General features: G+C 48.4%; 1 protein-coding gene across 1 annotated transcript in view; it reads left to right on the top strand.

Moving 5' to 3' along the window:
* The first annotated feature begins 20,254 nt into the window (after positions 1-20,254).
* LOC120937405 (solute carrier family 22 member 3-like) overlaps positions 20,255-22,184 on the top strand; it is a 276,944-nt gene continuing 275,014 nt past the window's right edge. The window contains exon 1 of the mRNA XM_040350603.1: positions 20,255-21,059. Coding sequence (XP_040206537.1) covers positions 20,643-21,059 — 417 coding nt within the window. The 5' untranslated portion in view covers positions 20,255-20,642. The remainder of the gene's footprint in view (positions 21,060-22,184) is intronic.

A 22,184-nucleotide genomic window follows, 5' to 3' on the forward strand; every position in this document is an offset into this window, starting at 1 on the left:
GACCCCTGCAGCAACACCGTGACGGGCGGCGGTTGGGCCTCCAGTGCCAATCCTGACCTCCCTGGGGCCCAAAATTATGCTAAGGGGCCCTCTACCTGACCCGTGATACCATCATCCATAACTCTTCACCAATCCCCTTGGATAGCGACCCAGCCCCATAGCATCATTATACCAGCCCACCAGCATAATGTCATTATCTTGTTCATAAAAGGAAAAACCATGCATTTTAAAGCACATTGTCCATCATTGCAGCCTGACTGTGCCCATAATCGCAGCCTCATCTTGCCATAATCGCAGGCTCACCTTGCCATAATTGCAGCCTCACTGTGCCATAATTGCAGCCTCACTGTGCCTAATTGCAGCCTCACTGTGCCATAATTGCAGCCTCACTTTGCCCATAATCGCAGCCTAAGGCCCCGTACACACGACCAAACATGTATGCTGAAACTGGTCCGCGGGCCAGTTTCAGCATACATGTTTGGTCGTGTGTAGGCGCGAGCGGGCCGAATTCCAGCAAACATTTGCCCGCCGGGCCTTTTCCCAGCGGGCAAATATTCCTGGACGTGTTTTAAAACCGTCCGCTGGAATCCTGCCCGCTCGGACATGTACGGTCGTCAGTACAGACCTACCGTACATGTCCGAGCGCCCGCCGTCCCTCGCATGCGTCGAATGACTTTGACGCATGCGTGGAAGCCTTTAAATGGCAGGCCCGCCCATGTCGCAGCGTCATCGCCGCGTCATCGTCGCGGCGACGACGCGGACACGCCCCGCGTAGTGTTTACGCGCGGACTTCTGTACGATGGTTAGTACAACCATCGTACAGAAGCCCTCTGGCAGGCATGTACGGTGAAAACGGTCCGACGGACCGGTTTCACCGTACATGTTTGCTCGTGAGTACCCGGCCTCACCTTGACATAATTGCAGCCTCACCTTGCCATAATCTCAGCCTCACTGTGCCCATAATCGCAGCCTAACCTTGCCATAATTGCAGCCTCACTGTGCCATAATTGCAGCCTCACTGTGCCATAATTTCAGCCTCACTGTGCCATAATTGCAGTCTCACTGTACCATAATTGCAGCCTCACTGTGCCATAATCTCAGCCTCACCGTGCCCATTATCGCAGCCTCACCTTGCCATAATCTCAGCCTCACTGTGCCCATAATCGCAGACTAACCTTGCCATGATCTCAACCTCACCGTGCCCATAATCGCAGCCTAACCTTGCCATAATTGCAGCCTGACTGGGCCTATAATCGCAGCCTAACCTTGCCATAATTGCAGCCTCATCAGTCAGTGCCTGGATATTACACACAGTCAGCGGACATGGACGTTACCATAAGGCCCCGTACACACGACAGAGGAACTCGACGTGCTTGGCACGTCGAGTTCCTCGTCTCGTTTTGGGATGAAGCCGCCGAGGAGCTCGGCGGGCCGCCTTCTCCTATAGAACAACGCGGCCAACGAGAAAATAGAGAACATGTTCTCTATTTTCTCGTCGAGCTCCTCGGCGGCTCCATCGAGCCAAAACTGTACAGACGACAGAGATTCTCGGCAGAATCCGGGTTTTGACCGAGTTTCTCGGCGAATTCTGCCGAGAATCTCTGTCGTGTGTACGAGGCCTAATAGCTAGATATTTACTTAACTCATTTACATGTGTGGGGTATCTGGGGATCCTGTTATTTTTAAAAGAGGCTTCCAGATTCCAATATAAGCCCCTTATTTGCAGACCCCCACAACCACTGTGCTAAGGTTGTGGGAAAAGACCCTTGAGCAGTGATTTTCTAAGATGGGTCCCAGCATTGACAATATTATCCCGGTCTGCAGACATATATAGAGCAGGGCTCAAGTCCTGCGGGAACGCGTGGGAATGGAGTCCCTGCACTTTTTTCACAGCAGGAACTCAGTTCCCTTTGCAGGACTAGAGCAGCCGAGAGCAGCCGAGCCGCCCGAGCCAATCCTCACTAAGCGGCGATGCCCAGCTCGAGTCACTGTCAGGGGCAGGCGAACCTTAGTCATCCTTTATGTTACTGCCCGCTTTCTGTATATGGATTCATCGGGTAGTGTGCGGATATTCCGTCACTTCCTCGATGCCGCAATGTCTCCTGGGAGCTTTTGTCATTGTTCCCAGGAGACATTGCGGAGGTCTGCCGCAAGTTATTGTGGGATTTAGAAAGAACTGGCTTAAAGAAAAAAAAAAAAACATGCGGTTTAGTAATTATGCATATGAGCATATCATATTTTTTTTTTGGTGGGGGAGTGGATCTTGGGTGGGAGTTCCCACACTTTTTTCCCCAGGACTTGACCCCTAATATAGAGGCTCTCTATTTTCACATTTACTGAGATAAGTACCGTCTGAAGTGTATGCTATTACCTGATGTAGTCTGGGATCTTGTGCATTGGATCAGCACGCTCCAGTCCTCAGCATTTATCCAATGCTGTGTTATTCCCTTGGTCTCACCTTGCAGTCAGCAGTCATCTCCTGCTGTGTTTTGGAGCTTAGGCTGGGTTCACACACTACGGTTTTCCCGTCCGTCAGCCGCATACGATTTCAGTATTGAAAACGTACGGGCCCGGACGGGAAAACGTATAGATAGACAATGCATTGCAAATCGTATGCACTCAGATGCATCCGGGTGCGTACGATTTGCTGGCAAAACGTTTTTTAAACGTACGCAAAACCGTGTTCAACCACGGTTTTGCGGTCGTTTTTAAAACAGTATGGCAAACGCATACGTTTTCCTTTAACATTAATGTCAATGGAAAACGCACATATGTGCGGTTCCATACGTTCCCGTCCGTTTCAGCCGCATACGGTTTTTCATATAAATCATATGCGGCTGACGGACGGGAAAACCGTAGTGTGAACCCAGCCTTAGTGTGAAGAGTTTGCCCGTGCTGTGAGAAAGGTCCCACCCTCCTCCAAGACCAGCTTGTGTGATAGACGCAGCGTTCTGTGGTAACTTTTACCTGTCATTTCCGGGAAAACCACCGTCCTGTGTGGGAACTATTAGGGTTATATTGTATTAGCAATTGTTTTTTTTTTTGTGGGGGGGTTTCTGTGTATTGTGTGAAGGGTGGGTGCGCTATTTATTTACTCTGACCCTCCTTCGGGAGGATCGAGTATTTCCTCATTCTAGTTACCAGTATATGCCGGTCTGTGGGGGGTGTCCATTAGGGAATTATCTGGGTAGGTCCACCTATTTTTAGGGGACCCATTTTTAATGCCTGATACATGTGTGTTCTTTTTGACATATTTTTTCAATAAACTTGTAGTTAACTCTTTAGGGTGTGCAGCAGTCTCTTTTTTATTTTTGTTATATCACACAAGCTGATGTAGGAGGAGGGCGAGACCTTTCTCACAGCGCTGCCAAGCTTTTCACACAATGAGTTCTGAGACACACAGAGGAGATGCCCGCTGACTGTGTCCCTCACACGGGCGGGTGGCGGGCTCCCCGGACTTGGCAGAACTACAAGGCCCAGTTGCGACCCTGAAAAATTCCGCTACTGGTAAGGATAGTGCAAAATTCCCCCTTGCAAGCAAAACTCTTCCCCACTTTACCCTTTCATCAAAACAATCCCACTCCCTCCCCTCCAAAAAGCAAAGCACTAATTTGCACGCTACAAATGCCCCCAGCTCTCATACCTTTCACAAATGTCCCCCAGCTCTTACAAATGCCCCCTCAGCTCTCACAAATGCCCCCCAGCTCTCTCAAAAATGCCCCCCCCCAGCTCTCTATCCTCTTATAAATGCTCCCCAGCTCTCTCACCAATGCCAACCCCCCAGCTCTCTTACTATTTTAATATAATATATTAAAAGGACTACCTCTTGGCAATATCTTTTTGGACAGGAGGTAAGTGGGGGTGGTTACGAGTGGGTGTGAATGAATGTGTAAAAAAGGACACAGAAGAGAAATCGTCCCTTTTCCCTTTTTGGCTCCTGGCCTGCTCCTGTGAGCCTCATGGCCTTTCTCTTATACCATCGTGAGCCCAGCCGATGAGACCATGTCTATAGGATGTGATAATCTCCTTAATGTTTCTATTGTCATATACTCTGTATAATTCTCTGTAGTGCTTCATGTTAACAGTTTCCCTATTTTCTTGGGAAATAAATTAAAGATATTGTTTTATTAAGCAGTGTGTTTAGACAGGGCCATCTTAATAGCACCATGGGCCCCTGGGCAAAGTAATGCTCTGGGGCCCCTACAATGGAGACAGCACAGGTAAGCAGACATCAAGTAGGTAGGAGGCAGACATCGTTCTGCACACCACGGCGCACTGCTGCCAGCCTGCCTCCCCTGTGTATCCATCACTCTCAGTGCCATTATGGGGCCCCCAATTTTGGGGCAGCGTGGGCTCAAGGACCAACTGCTTTGGGGAAAGTGTAGGGGGCCCCCCATGCAGCTGGGGCCCCTGAGCAGTGCCCAGGTGTGCCCACTCATTAAGACAGCCCTGTGTTTAGATAATCTTATATCATTGTGCTTATCAGAGTTTTAATAGTCTAGCTAATTATAGGTATAGACAAATTGATACATATATGCAATAAATAGAGGGAATCCGTATCCACCTTCGGACTAATAGTTTGTATATTGTAGCATTTACTTCAGGGGGGGGGGGGCATCACTGTGGAGGGGAGAGTGTGGGTGGGTTAGTTTTAGCTTCTTTTTAGGGGGGGGCTTTGGTGAGATATCAGAGGTCTAAACAGACCCTCATATCTATTTTTTTGAGACAGAGAAAGGGACTGAAGATAGTCCCTTTTCTCTGTATCACTTTACGCTCTTCTACAGGGAGGAGTTTTACCAAACCCCCCCAAGACCCTACTTCACCCCCACTCGCACCGCTCCCCTTCCCTCCCCATCATGATCTCCAGCCTAACAGATCAAAGGAGATCTGTGCAGGGAGAATCTGCAGGTGGAGGGAGGGGAAGGACAGATGGCGCTCGGAGCGGCATGGATCGGGGTCCGGGGGCATTTGGGGGGGTGATCTGACTGGCGGGGGAGGGGGGACATATCTGGACCCCCACAAGCCCCATGCAGCACCAGAAGCCTGCTGGGGTGGAGGAGGAGGGATGCCAGTTAATGATGGGGGGGAGAAGGGGGGTGAAGGGGATAGGAGAGATGAGTGGGGGGCAATTTTAGATGGAAGGGTGCAGCGGGGGTGGAGAGGCAGGGGGCAGGGAAGCGGTGGCATGGGTGAGAGGCAGTCACATTAGGGGTTAATACCTCTGATCAGTGGGTTGTAATACACTGAGAGTTATAGAATTGTTCAGCCGAGTCTGCTAAACAATTCTGATATAAGCTTATGGTCACTGAAGCGAGTATAAGCTTATAGGAGAGGAGAAAGGAGGTCTGTACGTTGTACTGACTTGGCCACCTGTGGGCACTTCTGTGGGTCCATACGCCATACGGACTTGGCAGTGAAAGTGTTAAGTTACAAAAAAAAATTACAAATAAAATAAGAGTAAAACAAGAAAAAAAAATTTTTGTTGGGTTAATGTTATCTCGTTACTGTGTGTTATTGCTAAAAGAAAAGTATGGGGTGCAATTTTAGATGGAAGGGTGCAGCGGGGGTGGAGAGGCAGGGGGCAGGGAAGGCTTTTTATTAGAATCATACTTACCTAGGTGGATGTAGCATCAGTCCGATTCTGCATCTGTCCCCTGTTGCCTTTGAGGCCTCGTACACACGACCTAACATGTCTGCTGAAACTGTGTGTAGGGCCTAGCGGACCGGATTCCTGGCCGAGCGGACAGGTTTCCAGCAGGCAAAAGTTTCTTACGACTCATTGGACATGTCCGCTGGCCCGAAATCCCGTGCATGCGTCAAAGTGATTTGACGCATGCGTTGAAGCATTGGACTTCCGGGTTCGCGCACGTCGCCGCCTCATCGTCGCCACGTTTTCTGTCCGCGGGGAATTTGGTCTGATGGTGTGTACACACATCAGACCAAATTCTGCCAGCAGACATGTCCGATAAAAAAACGGACCGTTTTCATCGGACATGTCGGGTTGTGTGTACGAGGCCTCACACTGAGCACAGAGCTGGTCAGTCACCACTCTCTGCACCCTCCTTGCTCACTGGAGCACTAGGCTGTGGAGTGGGTGGGAGTAGCCGGATGCTGGTCCAGGCATGTGGGCGAATCCCGACATCAGTGTCGCAATCTTGCCTGAGCCTGGACCGGCTCTATGACGTCAGCAGACTGTAGCCCACTGTTTGCTGAAAACGAGTCACAGGAGTGCAAAACGAACTGCACTCCTGTTATCCACAGAAGTACAGCCAAACGAGCTGTGATTGTACTTTTCCTTTAACCACTTCCCGCCTGGCCTATAGCAGAATGATGGCCGGGAAGTGGTTCGGTTATCCTGACTGGGCTTCATATGACGTCCAGCAGGATAACATGCCGGCCCAAGCCCGCTTGTGCGCGCAATGCGGCAATAAGTGTTGCTGTGTGTCACTCTGACACACTGTATCTCCGATTGGAGTAAGAAGCCTCTGACGGTAAACGGCTTTCCTCGGTTCGCTCTGACAGGGAGAGCCAATCGGCGTCTTTCCCTGTCAGGGGGGAGTCTGTGCTGATAATCAGCACATTGATTATCAGCACAGCCCCATCAGATGTGCCACCAACAGCGCCCATCATAAACGCCTCTCAGTGCCCACAACAGTGCCAATCAGTGCCCGCCACAGTGCCAACCAATGCCCATCACAGTGCCAATAAGTGCCCATCAGGAAAACCTGTCAGTACCTCATCATCAGTGCTGCCCATCAGTGCCATCTATTTTTTTTTTTTTAACAGAAGGAATATTTATTGAGATAATCAATCGATTACAGGTTAGTAACAGCAGGTGTTACAATAAAGGACAATGCAACATTCCGTAAGGAGCAAAACAAAAAGCAGTACATCAAATGGGTAAAACATACAGGAATTTCGCCCAGGAAGAGCGGGAAGTTAAGGGGTCATCCAGGAGTCATCCCGGGCAGACTCGACCACAGCATATAGTACACATTACAGTAGGACTAAACCAAAGAATGTAGATATTGGGAGCAGTACATGCAGTCATTAAAAGTAAGGGGGGGGACCAGGATATATGAAATAGAAAAGGATGAAGCAGGGGGAAGGAGGAGCCTCTGGAAGGGTATGGCCCCTTTCACACGGGGCGGATCAGTAATGATCTGCCCCACGAACCTCCGCTTGCTCAGCGGGGATCGCTCCGTTGATCCCCGCTGAGCCGGCGGATGACAGGGTGGTCCCCGCACACTGTGCAGGAACCGACCTGTCTTTTCTCCGCTCTCCCCTATGGGGGACTCGGATGAACACGGACCATCTGTTCGTGTTCACCCGATCCGATCCACCAGACAGATGGAAAAGTAGGTTTTTCCTCCGTCACACTTTGGTGGATCGGAGCGGGTCAGATGTCAGCAGGCATGTCACCGCTGACATCCGTGGCTCCATAGAGGAGCACGGAGCGCCCGTTCAGGTCCGCTTTAAAACTGGCAGGTGGACCTAAACGGTCCACCCGTGTGAAAGAGCCCTAAGGGAGGCTGGGGGAGCCACCATAGGGGGCTATACCGTGAGTCACCTAGCCTCCGCCCATGCCGACCAGATTTTATTACATTTCTTAGGACAATTGCGCCCCATGTATGTCAGCTCGTAGAGAGGGAGGGTAGCGTTCACTAGTCCTGCACTCGTGGGCAAAGCCAAACCATATGTATGTAGTTTCCCACCTCTCTTTTAAATTTGGGGCACTTATCATCGGAGGTATGGTACATTATTGCTAGTCTTTGTGGCATGTAATAAACCCTGTGAAGGAATTTTAACTGTATGAAGCGTTCTCTTGCTGAAATCATAAGAGGGATAAACTGCTGTAGGCCCTCTGACCAATCCTCCTCTGTTAGGGCCAGTAGATCACGTTGCCAGGCCGAAAAAGCCCTTTTAACCCCAGAGCTACCCGCACAAGTGAGTCGGAGATAGATAGAGGATAGTGTCTTGTCTATAATGCAGGATATAAGCAGCCTCTCCACTGAATGAGGGTTTACCGTAATAGGATCCGGGAACTGCACCCAAACAGCTTGCCGGAGCTGCAGGAACCTGAAATACATCCTCAGCACGCCAAAGGTAAGTAGTCATCCCTCGGGCATGATATCCCTCAGCGTTTTCACTCCGTAGCAGGCCTGCAGCTGCGGGTCAGGCACAATCCCCAGATGGGGCATTGATGGATTGCCCCATAGAGGGGTGTGGGGAGAGAATGTCTGCACCTCAGCCAGAAGCCTCGAGACCTGTCTCCATCCAAACCAGCACTGTGGTCCTCATGGGGGTAGTAATTTGTGTGGGGGATCTAGGCCCTCTGTAAACCAGGTTACTCAGTTCGGAGTAGGATCCCAATATGACTGCCTCCAAGTTAATTGACGGATTTGAGTGATCCTGCGTGAACCACCACCTCACCGACACCAGGACTACAGCTCAATAGTATTTCTTAAAATTGGGGAGAGCGAGGCCTTCCTCCGACAATGAAAGTTGGAGTGTGGACCTGGCCACTCTTGGGACCGTACCCTGCCACACAAAGGAGCTGATTGCTTGGTCAAGTTTAGTAAAAAGGAGTTAGGTATGCTAGTTAGGGTATGTCTAAATACATATAGGGACTTAGGGAGGAAAGACAATTTAATTAGGTTAACTCGACCTACGGGCGTAAGTGGTAGATTCCTCCAAACTGAGCTCTTCTGAAGGAACTTCTGAAGAACCGGGCAGACATTAGTCTCTAGATAAGTTGGTAGGTGTGTGTGGATCTGGATACCTAAATATTTTAAGCAATCCACCCATTGGAGAGGGAAAGGAAGGGGGACCCATCTGGAAATAGGACCGACTTGGTTCAAATACCAGAGAACCTACCAAACGAGCTGATAAGTTCTAGGGCAGTTGACAGGGATTGACGAAGGTCATTAGGTAAAGGAGGGTGTCGTCAGCATACATTGCCACCTTCTTGACAATGGGGCATATTAGTATACCAGTGACCGTAGGGGAGGACTGGAGCAACATTGCCAAGGGTGTAAAGAAACCTGCGCTGGGATATCTGAGGTTAAGAGGCTGCTGCCTTCCTGAAAAACTGTCCCCTAGGGGACAGAGAGAGTATGGTATGTAGAGAGTTAGGAATAATGGCGCTGCCTAAGCGTATTGCTACACTTTAAAGTCCCAGTATGGATCTGCCTAGACCGAAGTTGTGAATGTGTACTCCACTTAGTAACTGAACCAACTGAGGTCTTATATTGGTAGAAATCCCATGGGGTCGAAAGACTGAGGGAACATGAGCTACGTGACCTACAGCTATACCAAGAGCACTAGGAAAAGAGGAAAGAACCATACAAATGTGCTCTGGTAATGTGCTGGTGGTCAGTGAGTTGTATGGGCTAATATATGGTATGTAGAGAGTTAGGAATAATGGCGCTGCCTAAGCGTATTGCTACACTTTAAAGTCCCAGTATGGATCTGCCTAGACCGAAGTTGTGAATGTGTACTCCACTTAGTAACTGAACCAACTGAGGTCTTATATTGGTAGAAATCCCATGGGGTCGAAAGACTGAGGGAACATGAGCTACGTGACCTACAGCTATACCAAGAGCACTAGGAAAAGAGGAAAGAACCATACAAATGTGCTCTGGTAATGTGCTGGTGGTCAGTGAGTTGTATGGGCTAATATGCCTGTGTAATGTGGGCGCTAGCACAGTATATGGGCATCAGTAATTAAACATACACAAATTACAATAGGTAAGCCCTATATATCTTCATCAAACATTATATATGCAAATGGTCACTGTAAATGGCTAAATAAAATAACCACATTAAACCAATAATTGGAAACAGTTGCATAAACAGTACATGCACAAATAAGGGATAGTCAGCCAACAACACCAGTCCACCCTGTGATATACACAGGACAATGTAAAATGGAACAATAAACGGCTGACTGGTTGCCTGTCTAGGCCAGTGATGTACAATGTCCAAAAGGAGATAATATTGGAATATGGGAATCTTGTTGGAGTCCAGTGTAGAGGTCTAGATGGTGAAAAGAGGGGGGTGCTCCTATACCACACTCCGACGTGCTCCCGGTGCTCCCCTCCAGGTTCCCCACTCACCAGAAAGAGGTCCCCTCTTGGGGTAGCAGGTACGTAGTTTAAGCGCTCCTCTGCTCCAACTTTGCTCCCTCCTACAGCTTTCAGATATCCAGAGTCTCCGCTCCTATGCTGTGTTGATTCCTCAAAGGAGACAAGACCAGGGGCTCCAATAGTGTGATAACGTATGGCCAGAAAAAATGTACTTATCCAAAGTTCAAAAAAATTATATTTATTTAAAATAGACAATAAAATATAACCTGCTATATGTTTGGTTACTACAAAATATGTAATAAAGCCAGGATACACACGTGCCTCTAGCGCCAAGGTGTGCAGAGCAGGCACTCAGTATATATGCAGGTACAAGTAAAAAATATATACAAGGGAAAAAGAAAAACAAAATTGAAATTAAAAGCCAAGGGCCAAAAAGGGCGAAGTCGTTGTCTGCAATCTAACAGCTGGGAAGGCTGCTAGTAGCCGGCGTATGGGTACCGTCGCCTGGCTAGTAAGCACGACAGCGTGTGCTGTCTGGGTGTTTGGCTTGCGCTCCAGCCGAACCACCCGACGTAACCCGGAAGTGACGTAGCACGTGACGTAGCCTGACGTACGTTTCGAATTGTGATTCGTCCTCGGAGGCTTGTCAGTGTCACGTCATCTCATCTAATTTATGGGAGTCGCCGGACCTCTATACTCCTCCCATCATCAGCGGCTAGACCAGTCATGATGTCCTAAGAGATTACATTGACATGGGTGCAATGCTGGATGCAGCCACAGGCTGTTGGATCTGCGGTACGGCGTGTCCCATAAACGTATCTTGCTAAGATATATTTACAAACACAACATGATGACATTGTTACCTAAAAGCCAAATAACACAGCAAGTGTTATACATCTAGAATAACCTTATGCCTAACCCATAAAATCATGAGTGGGGGTTATGTATGTGTTAGAATAATTAATAATGGGGAACGAGGGAAACGGAAGTTCATGCAGCAGAGGCTTATAGGCATCATACTACTTCATCCAAACGTTATGGTTATGAGTTGCCTATTATAAGTATGCAGAGAGATTTCCCAACGAAGTGTGAGAAGATTAGAAGATTGTGTGTGACTGTGGTCATAAGACTTACAGAATACCTCTGTGTTCAAGGTGATCATTAGTAGTAGCAAAGTAACTAATGGACTTAGGTCCAAATGTGAGAGAAAAATTGTGAAGTAAGTGTAATTATACATAAAATTACACATAAAATTATTGTGTGAAAGGTCCTGGTAATAAAAAAGCCAGAAGTGAAAGGCTGTGGGGCTAAGTATAAATATACTTAATGCAAATGGCCAAAAAGGGGCCATATATTGCCTCAGAATGGCCACTTTTCAAATAAGTGTGGCGATTTCCACCTTAAAAGGTGCATGTCAGCCATACAATCTAGTGTGCGACCCTGAAAAGTGATAGTGGGGTAAGTAGGCAATGCGTGATATATCTGTGCTTGGCCTAGTATCCCACAAATATGGGAAGTGGTGGCCATTGTGAGCATGAACATGTTATATGTGCTCCAAGTACAGGAAGTGTGCTCTATAAAGGAGAGTGTGACATAGAAAGTAGTTGATCATAAAAGGAAGCAGTGGGAAAAAATAATAATGTTTAAGAATAAATGTCCCAGAAGACAGCTAGTGTCTTTACAAAAATACAGGAAATGCAGCTATATGTTATAGACAATAGAGTGATAGCTAGCATACATAAATGTTTTATGTGACAAATATATGAGTCGGTGTCCCAGAAGACGGCTAGATGTTATGGGTTGGCTAAGAAACAATTTAGATCTATATCAACATTGAGCCCATGTGGTACCAACGATCCTAAACGGTAGATCCAGCTCGTTTCGTTTTGTGAAACGGCTATTTCTTTATTTCCTCCCCTCCAGTTGTTTTTGATGCTATCTATACCATAAAATATAAGGCCTGAAGGGTCCTTGTGATGGAATTGTTCAAAATGCCTATACAGATGATGTTTAGAGGACCCTTTCCTAATCAGGTTAATGTGTTCTCTTATCCTGATGCACAGCTTTCTAGTGGTTCTCCCTATATATAAAAGATGGCAAGGGCATTCGATGGCATATGTGACATGAGTGGTGTTGCATGTAATGAGGTTTCGGATCTTATATATTTTTTGATCATTTCTAGATCTAAATTCAGTTTTCCTCCGGGGTTGGGGTTTGCAGGTTCTACATGGCAGACATCTTTGACACTTAAAAAACCCTTTGAGGTCTGGACATATTTCAACTGGTTTAGGGGGGTTGATGACATTATGTACAAGGTGATGTCTGAGTGTAGGTGCCTTTCTATAAATGAATGACGGTCTATTGGGGAGGATTTTTGATAGTGTACAGTCCTCCTTCAGTATTGGCCAATACTTTTTAAGGATATGTTCAAATTCCTTGTATTGGGAGTTGTACCCTGTGATGAAAGGGCATTGGTTCCGGCCTTGGTTTGCTGGTGTTTTCTGCTTAAGAAGGTCTTTGCGATCTCTTTGGAAAATTTGTGTTTGTAATGTTTCCAGGTTTTCAATTGCATATCCCTTTTCTTTGAATCTGCCGACAATGGTTTGTGCTTGCCTGTTGTAGTCATCGTCCGAGTTGCAATTCCTTCTAAGCCTAAGCAATTGTCCTTTCGGAATGTTGGTCTTCCATTTAGGGTGGTGGCAGCTGTTCATAGGGATGTATCCATTCCTATCGGACTCCTTGAAGAATGTCCTGGTATGTAGTTCTGTGCCGTTCTTATAAATTTCTAGATCTAGGTATTCGATCTTCTGTGTGTTATACTTTCCAGTGAAATCGAGGTTGAACCGGTTATTGCCAAGGTTCCCTAGGAATTCCTGTAAGGCCTCTACTGTTCCATCCCAGAGGATGAAGAGGTCGTCGATGTAACGACGATACATCCTAATCTCCTGATGGCTGCCATTGTAGATGTATTCTTCCTCCCATACATTCATCAGGAGGTTGGCGACACTGGGGGCGTAGCGTGCCCCCATTGCCACCCCCTTGGTTTGTACATAGTACTCACTATCGTACCAAAAATGGTTACACTCCATTGCCATTTTTAGTCCATCCAATATGAACTGTATCTGCTCCTGCCTGTATGTAGTCTTCTCATGCAGAGCTGTGGCTACCCCCATAATGCCATCCTCTTGTTTGATGCTTGTATACAGGGAACTGACATCTATGGTGACTAATATGAGGTCCTCTGCTCCCTCTACCTCCCTAAGTTCCTGTATCAATTGGAGGCTGTCCCTAAGGTATGATTTGCCTTGTTTAACCAGTGGCTGCAGGTAGGTGTCAAGGTACTCTCCTAGTCTCGAAAAGATCGAGTTGATGCCGCTAATGATTGGTCTTCCAGGAGGTTTTATCATATTCTTGTGGACTTTGGGAGTGTAATATATCACTGGCGTTTTGGTGGAGTTGGAGATAAGGTATTCCGCCTCTTTTACATTTAGTATTCCTTTTTCTTTACCTTTCTTGATAAAGTTTGCAAGCTTTCTTTGGTACTTGTGTTTAGGGTTCCCATTTAGTTTCAGGTAGGTATTAGGTACTGATAGGAGGTTCATCATTTCCTCTTCATAGCCAAGGGCTCAATTGCCAAGGGCTCAATGGCAAGAGCAAATAAGGCAAATAAGGCCGGGGAGAGGGGGCCACTCTGCCTGGTGCCTTGGTGGAGTGGGAAGGATGCAGAGAGGAGGCCATTCGTCCAGACCCTGGCAGTCGGGTTAGAGTATAGCATCCAAAGCCATGATATAAAAGTTGGACCCAGGCCAAATCTCTGGAGAACATTTCATAGATAGTCCCACTCCACCGAGTCAAAAGCCTTTTCTGCGTCCAGAGATGCGACCACCTCCTCCCCCCCAGTCACCCGATTGATCACTGTAAACAACCTCCTCAAGTTAATGTCCGTCCCCTTACCCAGCATAAAGCCTGCCTGGTCCCCATTAATGGAAGAAAGTATCACTGCATTAGGATGATTAGCAAGTACTTTGGTGAGTATTTTAGAATTCACATTCAATAGTGAAACAGTTCTGTAAGAGGAGCAAAGGTTGGGGTCCTTCCCCAGGTTGGGGATGACTACAATGACGGCCCGCAACATAGAAGGTGGCAGTGTATTGTCCCTGAGGGAAGCTATCAGGACCCCCCCTAAGTCTAGATGCCAATGAGGCACAGTGGGTTTTAAAGAACTCAGCCAGGAGGCCGTCCTCTCCAGGGGTCTTACCCACCTGCATAGAAGCCACGGTGATCTGAACTTCTTTCAGAGTTATCGGAGCGTGAAGTGCTGAGCAGGATTGGAGTTCCTCAGGGGAGTGATCTACTCTGGAGGAATATAGATTTTCATAATAGGCAGCAAAGCAGGCATTTATTTGCCATGGGTCTGACATCAACCTCCCTGACCTGTCTTTAATATTGGCGACGTGGGCAAAGTTTGTTGGCTCTCTGGAGAGCCACGCAAGCAGACGTCCCATCTTCTTCCCCTGCTCAAACACCCTCTGTGGTAGTGTAGCTGCTTTTGGCTGCCGAGAGTCTGAGGAGCTAGACCTCCCTCAGAGCCACAAGCATCCATCCGCCGACCCTCCCCCCGGTCTCCACATATTGGGCCTTTAACATCTGGCCAGTAGCCTGGGCAAGTGAAGCCTGAGAGGAAGTACGTGCCGACCTTATGGCCGCCTGATACTGTTCTTTTATATGAAGTTTAAACCCTTCCCATCGGTCAGGTGACTCTGTCATAAGGAGGTCGGGTGGGGGCCAATATGCCACAATGGCAAATTGCATCACAAGCTCAACACGTTCTTTCGAGACCCAGTATCTCGAGAGACACCGTAGCCAATTAATTGGGGCTACCTTAGGGTGCAGTTTAGAAAGAATGGGGGTATGATCTGAGACCCCCTTGGGGAGGACAGATACCTCCTGTACCATAGCTAAGACAGGGCTGCTGACATACATGAGGTCAATGCGTGACATACCTGCATGTGTGGCTGAGCTGCAAGTATAACCCCTTGTCCCTGGTTACTTCCATCTTCAAATGTCCGTGAGGCCAAAAGTCGTTGCCCAACGGGAGAGTGGAGAGTCCGTAGCTGGGTCAGGAGACAGTTTGTCCATATTTGGGCATGGAACCATATTGAAGTCCCCAACCAAGAGCACCGCAGCAGCCGAGTAAGTCGCTACTATCTTGTTGAGGGGTCCAATAGTGGCTGAAGGAGGGTTGTACAGGCCCACCAGTGCCAAAGGCATGCCATCGACAGTTGCATGGAGCACCACATAATTACCCTCAGGCTCAAGATGCAGGTCCATTAGTATAAACTGCAGGGATTTGCGAATAAGCATGCTAACCCACCTGGCACAGGTGGTGTGATAGTAGTGTCCCACCCACGGTTTACTGAGGCTGAGGCAATATGCAAATATCCGTTGAGTAGTTTTTAAGAAACTTGAAAACTAGGGCTTGTTTCATTTTGGAATTGAACCCCTGGACATTCCAAGAGATCACTGTCAGGGGGGCCATGAGGGAAAGTAGAGAAACATATGGGAGAGTCTCAGTGCTGCATCTGGATCCCCATTGACAATCACAAGGGGAAATGCCCACCACAGCCATCCGGCAGCTGCAGGCTTGCCCGCAGCACCCGCATAACATACAAAATCAATACTCCTTCAGAAACTAATGTAAAAAAAAAAAAAAAAAGTAAAAACAGATCAACCACAACTCCCCTCCACCCTGTACACTCATTGCAACTTGAATGCACTTGTATCCCCCCAACAAACACGGTTAGAAACCATATAGGGTCGTGAACATAAGTCAAGTAGGCGGTATGAACCCGGGCACTAGGTGCATAGGGGTGCTGCAGAGATGCCGCCAACGGAGTGGGATATAGAGAACAAGGGTCACCTGGCAGAACCAGGGGTACTAACTTAATCCGTATTTGTCCAGTACAGAACCGGGCAGATAAACGGAGGCACGGTGCCGGTACCGGACAGATGTAGTCCCTTGGGCCGGGAATCCACAGAGCAGGGTGTACTGGCAGGGTAGTCGGAGCAGCTCCACTTGTGTGACTGCTGTAAAGAGAAGGGTTAGTAGTTCAAAAGCAAAAGTGAGGGGGACCACTCCCGTGCCTACCGGCCTGGGGCTCAGAATTAACAGTTGCCTGTACCCGCAGCAGGCCCTATTCCCAAGAAGTCAGCGGGAGTGAGGATATGGGCGGCCAGTAACCCTGCACCTCCAGTGTGTCTCCGAGTATGGGAAAGAATAAGGGCTCTTTCACACGGAGCCGATCCGTAATGATCCGCTCCGTTAGCCCGTTTGGCTCAGCAGGGATTCCTCCGTTAATCCCCGCTGAGCTGTCAGCGGACAGGGCGGTCCCCGCACACAGTGCAGAGACCGCCCTGTCTCTCCTTCTCAAGATTGGACTATGCAAATGCCCTTTACCTCGGACTCCCCAAGTACCAAATAGCTCGTCTACAAGTCGTTCAAAATACGGCCGCTAGACTTGTGACTGGGAAAAAACCTTGGGAATCAATCTCACCTTCACTGAGAGCCCTTCACTGGTTACCAGTAAAAGACAGAATCACTTTTAAAGCACTCTGTCTAACGCATAGATGTATCTATGGGAATGCTCCCCATTATCTATGCGAAAAAATAAAAGCTCATAATCCCAATCGCGTTCTGCGATCCACCAATCAAAATCTCCTCCAGATACCCAAAGCCAGATACAAGTCCAAAGGAGAAAGGAGATTCGCGGTCCAAGGGCCTAGACTATGGAACACTTTACCAACCAGCATTCGGTTGGAGGAGAACCACTTGACGTTCAGGAGAAAGATCAAGACTCATCTCTTTTGATACCAAAGGAGACAGGAACATCAAGCGCCCAGAGGCGATTAAGTTCGCATGTGTTGCGCTATATAAGTTTTTCATTCATTCATTCATTCCTTCCGCTCTCCCCTATGGGGAATCAGATGAATACGGACCGTGTGTCAGTATTCATCCGATCCGTTCCGCCGGACGGAAGAAAAATAGGGTTTTCTTCCGTCCGCAAAAGTGGATCTTTGCGGACGCGGATGGTTGCGGATGTTAGCGGATGCATCATCCGCTAACGTCTGCAATCCCATAGGGATACATTACAAGTCTATAAACGGACTTGTAATAAACGGACCGTTTGTCCGTACGTGTGAAAGGGCCCTAAGTCATGAGGCCCAAGCCTAGTTGAGGTCCCCCCGCCCCCCCCCCCCCCCCAGCCTCTAAGGGCAGGAAAGTTACCAAATCAGGGTGTAACTCACGCGGTCCAGACCAAACACACGATCTCGGTACCTTCTTTTCACACGGTTGGCAGGGTATTAATCCACTGTGCAGCTACCTCAGGTGCGATGAAGAATCAGAAAGTTTCGCCATCAGCCACCCGCGGACGCGCCGGCAACATCATGCTATATTTTATATTTCGGGAGCGGAGGGATTGCTTGACCACGTCTAAAGACTTTAGTTGTTTCTGGGTATCCACCAAGAAGTCCAGGAAGAACATAAGTCGGGCAGCTTCGTGGCTGATGGAATCCATCTTCAGGGCCTCCCGGAGAATTAGGTTGCGGTCCCTGAAGTTTAGTAGTTTGAAGATAAACGTGTGTGGAGGTGCTCCCAGGGGGCCACGGGTAGGAGGCATCCTGTGCGCCCTCTCCACGACAAAGTGAGAAGAGAAGGGCGCCTGGGGGAAGAGTGTGTGGAGGAAGCGCTCGGTGGAGGAAGGTATATCAGGGCCCTCGGACTCGTCAGGGAGGCCGATAATACGTAGGTTTCGGCGCTGATTACGATTCTCTGTGTCTTCGGTCCTGGCCTTCAAATGTTTCAGTCTTACCTGAACGGTATGCAGGGTGGCGGTGTGGTCCCGCACCATGTCCTCGGTGTCTCCCACATGGTGCTCTGCCTTGTCCACTTGCTGGCAGATCTTTTCATAGTCCCTCCTCATGAGACCCATCTCGATCTGCAGAGAATCGATTTTGGTGGAAGGGCAGCCTGGCAGCTGTTAATGGCCTGCATCAGAGCCAAGAAGTTGCCATTCTTTGTAAGGGCTGGATCGGCCTCTGAGGTTTGTGTCGCTATACTGGAGGTCTTCTCCACATGTGTCGCTGCACCGGCAGATTGAGCTTGGGTTCCCCCTCGCTATGGTGTATGAGTCCCCGCTTTGTTTTTTCGAGTCTGGACCATGTACCTGAACCGGCAAGTAAGTGAGGGGCTTCCTGACCAGAGCAGGGTAGGTATACAGGATGATATCCCCTCCGTTGCTGCAGAGCTCCGCTCCAAGACGTCTAGCTTGGTCGCCATCTTGGTCACGCCCCCTCAGTACCATCTATTAGTGTCTGTCAGTGCCAATCAGTGTCGCCTATCAGTGCCCATCAGTGTACAGCCCTCAGTGTACATACAGCAGTGTACAACCCTCAGTATACAGACCTTAGTGTACAGACAGCAGTGCACAGCCCTCAGTGTACAGACAACCGTGCACAGCCCTCAGTGTACAGACAGTCTGTGTACAGACCTCAGTATACAGACAGCAGTGTACAGCCCTCAGTGTACAGACCTCTGTGTACAGACAGCAGTGTACAGCCCTCAGTGTACAGACCTGTGTACAGACAGCAGTGTACAGCCCTCAGTGTACAGACCTCAGTATACAGACAGGAGCGTACAGCCCTCAGTGTACAGCCCTCTGTAGAGTTCTCAGTGTACAGCCCTCTGTAGAGACCTGATGCCGCAAACACACAGTCGTTTTTCGGGATGAAAAAAAAACGACATTTAAAATCATAGTTTGTGGGCTTCACATCGTTTTTCGGCTTCTGAAAAAATTTGTTTTTCGGGTTGTAAAAAATGATCGTGTGTGGGCTAAAACGACGTTTTAAACCCACGCATGCCCAGAAGCGAGTTATGAGACGGGAGCGCTCGTTCTGGTAAAACTACCATTCATAATGGAGTAAGCACATTCATCACGCTGTAACAGACAAAAAAGCGCAAATCGTCTTTTACTAACAAGGAATCAGCTAAAAGCAGCCCAAAGGCGAATAGAACTTCTTCCCCTTCAGAGTGTTGTACGTCACCGCGCTTTGTTCATCATTTTTTAAAAACGATGGTGTGTGGGCAACATCGTTTTTAATGATGAAGTTGGAAAAAAACGTTGTTTTTTGGACATGCTGAAAAATGTCGTTTTTTTTTTCATGCCGAAAAACGACCGTGTGTACGCCGCATGAGTGTACAGCCCTCTGTAGAGACCTTAGTGTACAGCCCTCTTTAGAGATCTCAGTGTACAGACCTCAGTGTACAGCCCTCTGTAGAGACCTCAGTGTACAGCCCTCTGTAGAGATCTCAGTGTACAGCCCTCTTTAGAGATCTCACTGTACAGCCCTCTGCAGGGACCTCAGTGTACAGCCCTCTGTAGAGACCTCAGTGTACAGCCCTCTTTAGAGATCTCAGTGTACAGCCCTCTGTAGAGACCTCAGTGTACAGCCCTCTGTAGAGATCTCAGTGTACAGCCCTCTTTAGAGATCTCAGTGTACAGCCCTCTGTAGAGACCTCAGTGTACAGCCCTCTGTAGAGACCTCAGTGTACAGCCCTCTTTAGAGATCTCAGTGTACAGCCCTCTGTAGAGACCTCAGTGTACAGCCCTCTGTAGAGACCTCAGTGTACAGCCCTCTGTAGAGACCTCAGTGTACAGCCCTCTGTGTACAGCCCTCAGTGTACAGCCCTCAGTGTACAGCCCTCTTTAGAGATCTCAGTGTACAGCCCTCAGTGTACAGCCCTCTTTAGAGACCTCAGTGTACAGCCCTCTGTAGAGACCTCAGTGTACAGCCCTCTGTAGAGACCTCAGTGTACAGCCCTCAGTGTACAGCCCTCTTTAGAGATCTCAGTGTACAGCCCTCTGTAGAGACCTCAGTGTACAGCCCTCTTTAGAGATCTCAGTGTACAGCCCTCTGTAGAGATCTCAGTGTACAGCCCTCTTTAGAGATCTCAGTGTACAGCCCTCTGTAGAGACCTCAGTGTACAGCCCTCTGTAGAGACCTCAGTGTACAGCCCTCTGTAGAGACCTCAGTGTACAGCCCTCTGTACAGCCCTCAGTGTACAGCCCTCTTTAGAGACCTCAGTGTACAGCCCTCTTTAGAGATCTCAGTGTACAGCCCTCAGTGTACAGCCCTCTTTAGAGACCTCAGTGTACAGCCCTCAGTGTACAGCCCTCTTTAGAGATCTCAGTGTACAGCCCTCTGTAGGGACCTCAGTGTGCACACAGCTGCCACTAGCCGGCCCTTTTCTCTCTCTTTCCCTCTCTCTCTCTCTCTGGGCACACGTAGTATTTGGCAGCTCCCCCCTCAGTCAGATCCGTTAGACACACAGAGGAAAGCAGCACTGAGCTCAGAGCTGGTGAAGAGGAAGCATAAAGTTTAGTGCGGAGTGTGCGCTCTGTATATGAACTTACCCTGTGCTGGCCGCTCACTCCAACCTGAGGAAGACATCACCTCTCCGGCTCTAAAGGTAAACCTCTCTCCTCACCTCACATCATGCCAACCTTCGACGAAGTTTTACAGGAGGCCGGGGAGTTCGGCCCCTACCAGAAGAGGGTATTCATTCTTCTATGTATGACCGGCATCACCTTCGCCTTCTCCTTCGTCGGTATCGTGTTCCTCGGACAGATGCCGGAGAGACATTGGTGCCGGAGCTCTGAGGTGATACAAATAAGTAAGAACTGCAGCTGGAGCCCTGAGGAGGAGAGGAACTTCACAGTGCCCAGAGTCCCCGGCCACAAAGAGCAGTTCATGTGTTATATGTATGACATAGACTGGAAGAATGGCACCTCAGAGCTCAGCTGTACCAACCCTATGTATTCCTTCACCAACCACAGCCTGGACCAGCTGCCAGTCACACCGTGCCATGAGGGCTGGGTGTATGAGCAGAACAGGACCACCATCATCAGTCAGGTACTGGGCCAAGTCATTGCTTTTGGGTGCTTTTCCAAGTGTTTGTGATGGTTTTATTGTGTTTTTATGGGAAGTGTTAATGTTGCTGCAAGGAGAGCAGGAAAATGCACCAAAAAATGCTTGTACAATACATGTGTTTTTCATGTCATTTTCTATTGGAGTTTTAGGAGCTGGAAGGCACTGTGAGAACTGCATGGATGTGAACTGGACCCTTAGGCTGGGTTCACACTAGTGCCATGCCAGACATCACATTGCTGTGCACATTACATGCGATGTCTGTGCAATGCGAATTTCAGCCATACAAACTGTATGGCTGGAATTCGCATCACATTCGGACCAAACTTGTGCGTTTTGCAAACTGATTGTGGGGTGTCGTTAAAGTGGTTGTAAACCCACAATAAAAAAAAAAAAACTGCAAGACAAAGGCATAATGAGCTAGTATGTATAGCATACTAGCTCATTATGAAATACTGGAAGCCCCCTTACACCGCTCTGGCTGGCTACGTTCCTACCGGATTTACTTCCGGGTTTCGCGCGGAAGCAACAACGGCACATGCTGATACAGGGGATTTCTTCTAAACAGTGCAGGTTTAGGCGATATCCGGGGTAGCTACAGGTAAGCCTTATTATAGGCTTACCTGTAGTCAAACGTCATTGTAAAGGGTTTACAACCACTTTAACTTAACATACACTCCGCAATCAGTTCGCATGAACAGGGTTTCGATAGATGCAGGGCAAATTGACCACAAACTCACTGTGAATTTGTGCTGCATCTAGTGTGAACTGTAACTTTGGACAGGAATCGGATTTCATGGGGGTGAACCCCCATGCAATCCGATTCTGGTGCAGACAAAAAAACGATGTTTGGTCCGAATGTGATGCAAATTTAGCCATACGGTTTTTATGGCTGAATTTGCATCGCACAGACATCACATGTGAACTGCAAAGCAATGCAGTGCGAATCACATGCGATGTCTGGCATTTCACTAGTGTGAACCAGCCCATAGAGTTACATGGATTGTGGATCACACTAAGCCCTCGTTCACATCGGCGCTATTTGACAGGTCAAATCACATGTCAAATCGCAGTCTATTAACGGCAATAGGAGCGTCCCAATCGGTGCAA

The sequence above is a fragment of the Rana temporaria genome, chromosome 4 (genome assembly GCF_905171775.1).
Source record: "Rana temporaria chromosome 4, aRanTem1.1, whole genome shotgun sequence".
NCBI classification, from domain to species: Eukaryota; Metazoa; Chordata; class Amphibia; order Anura; family Ranidae; genus Rana; species Rana temporaria.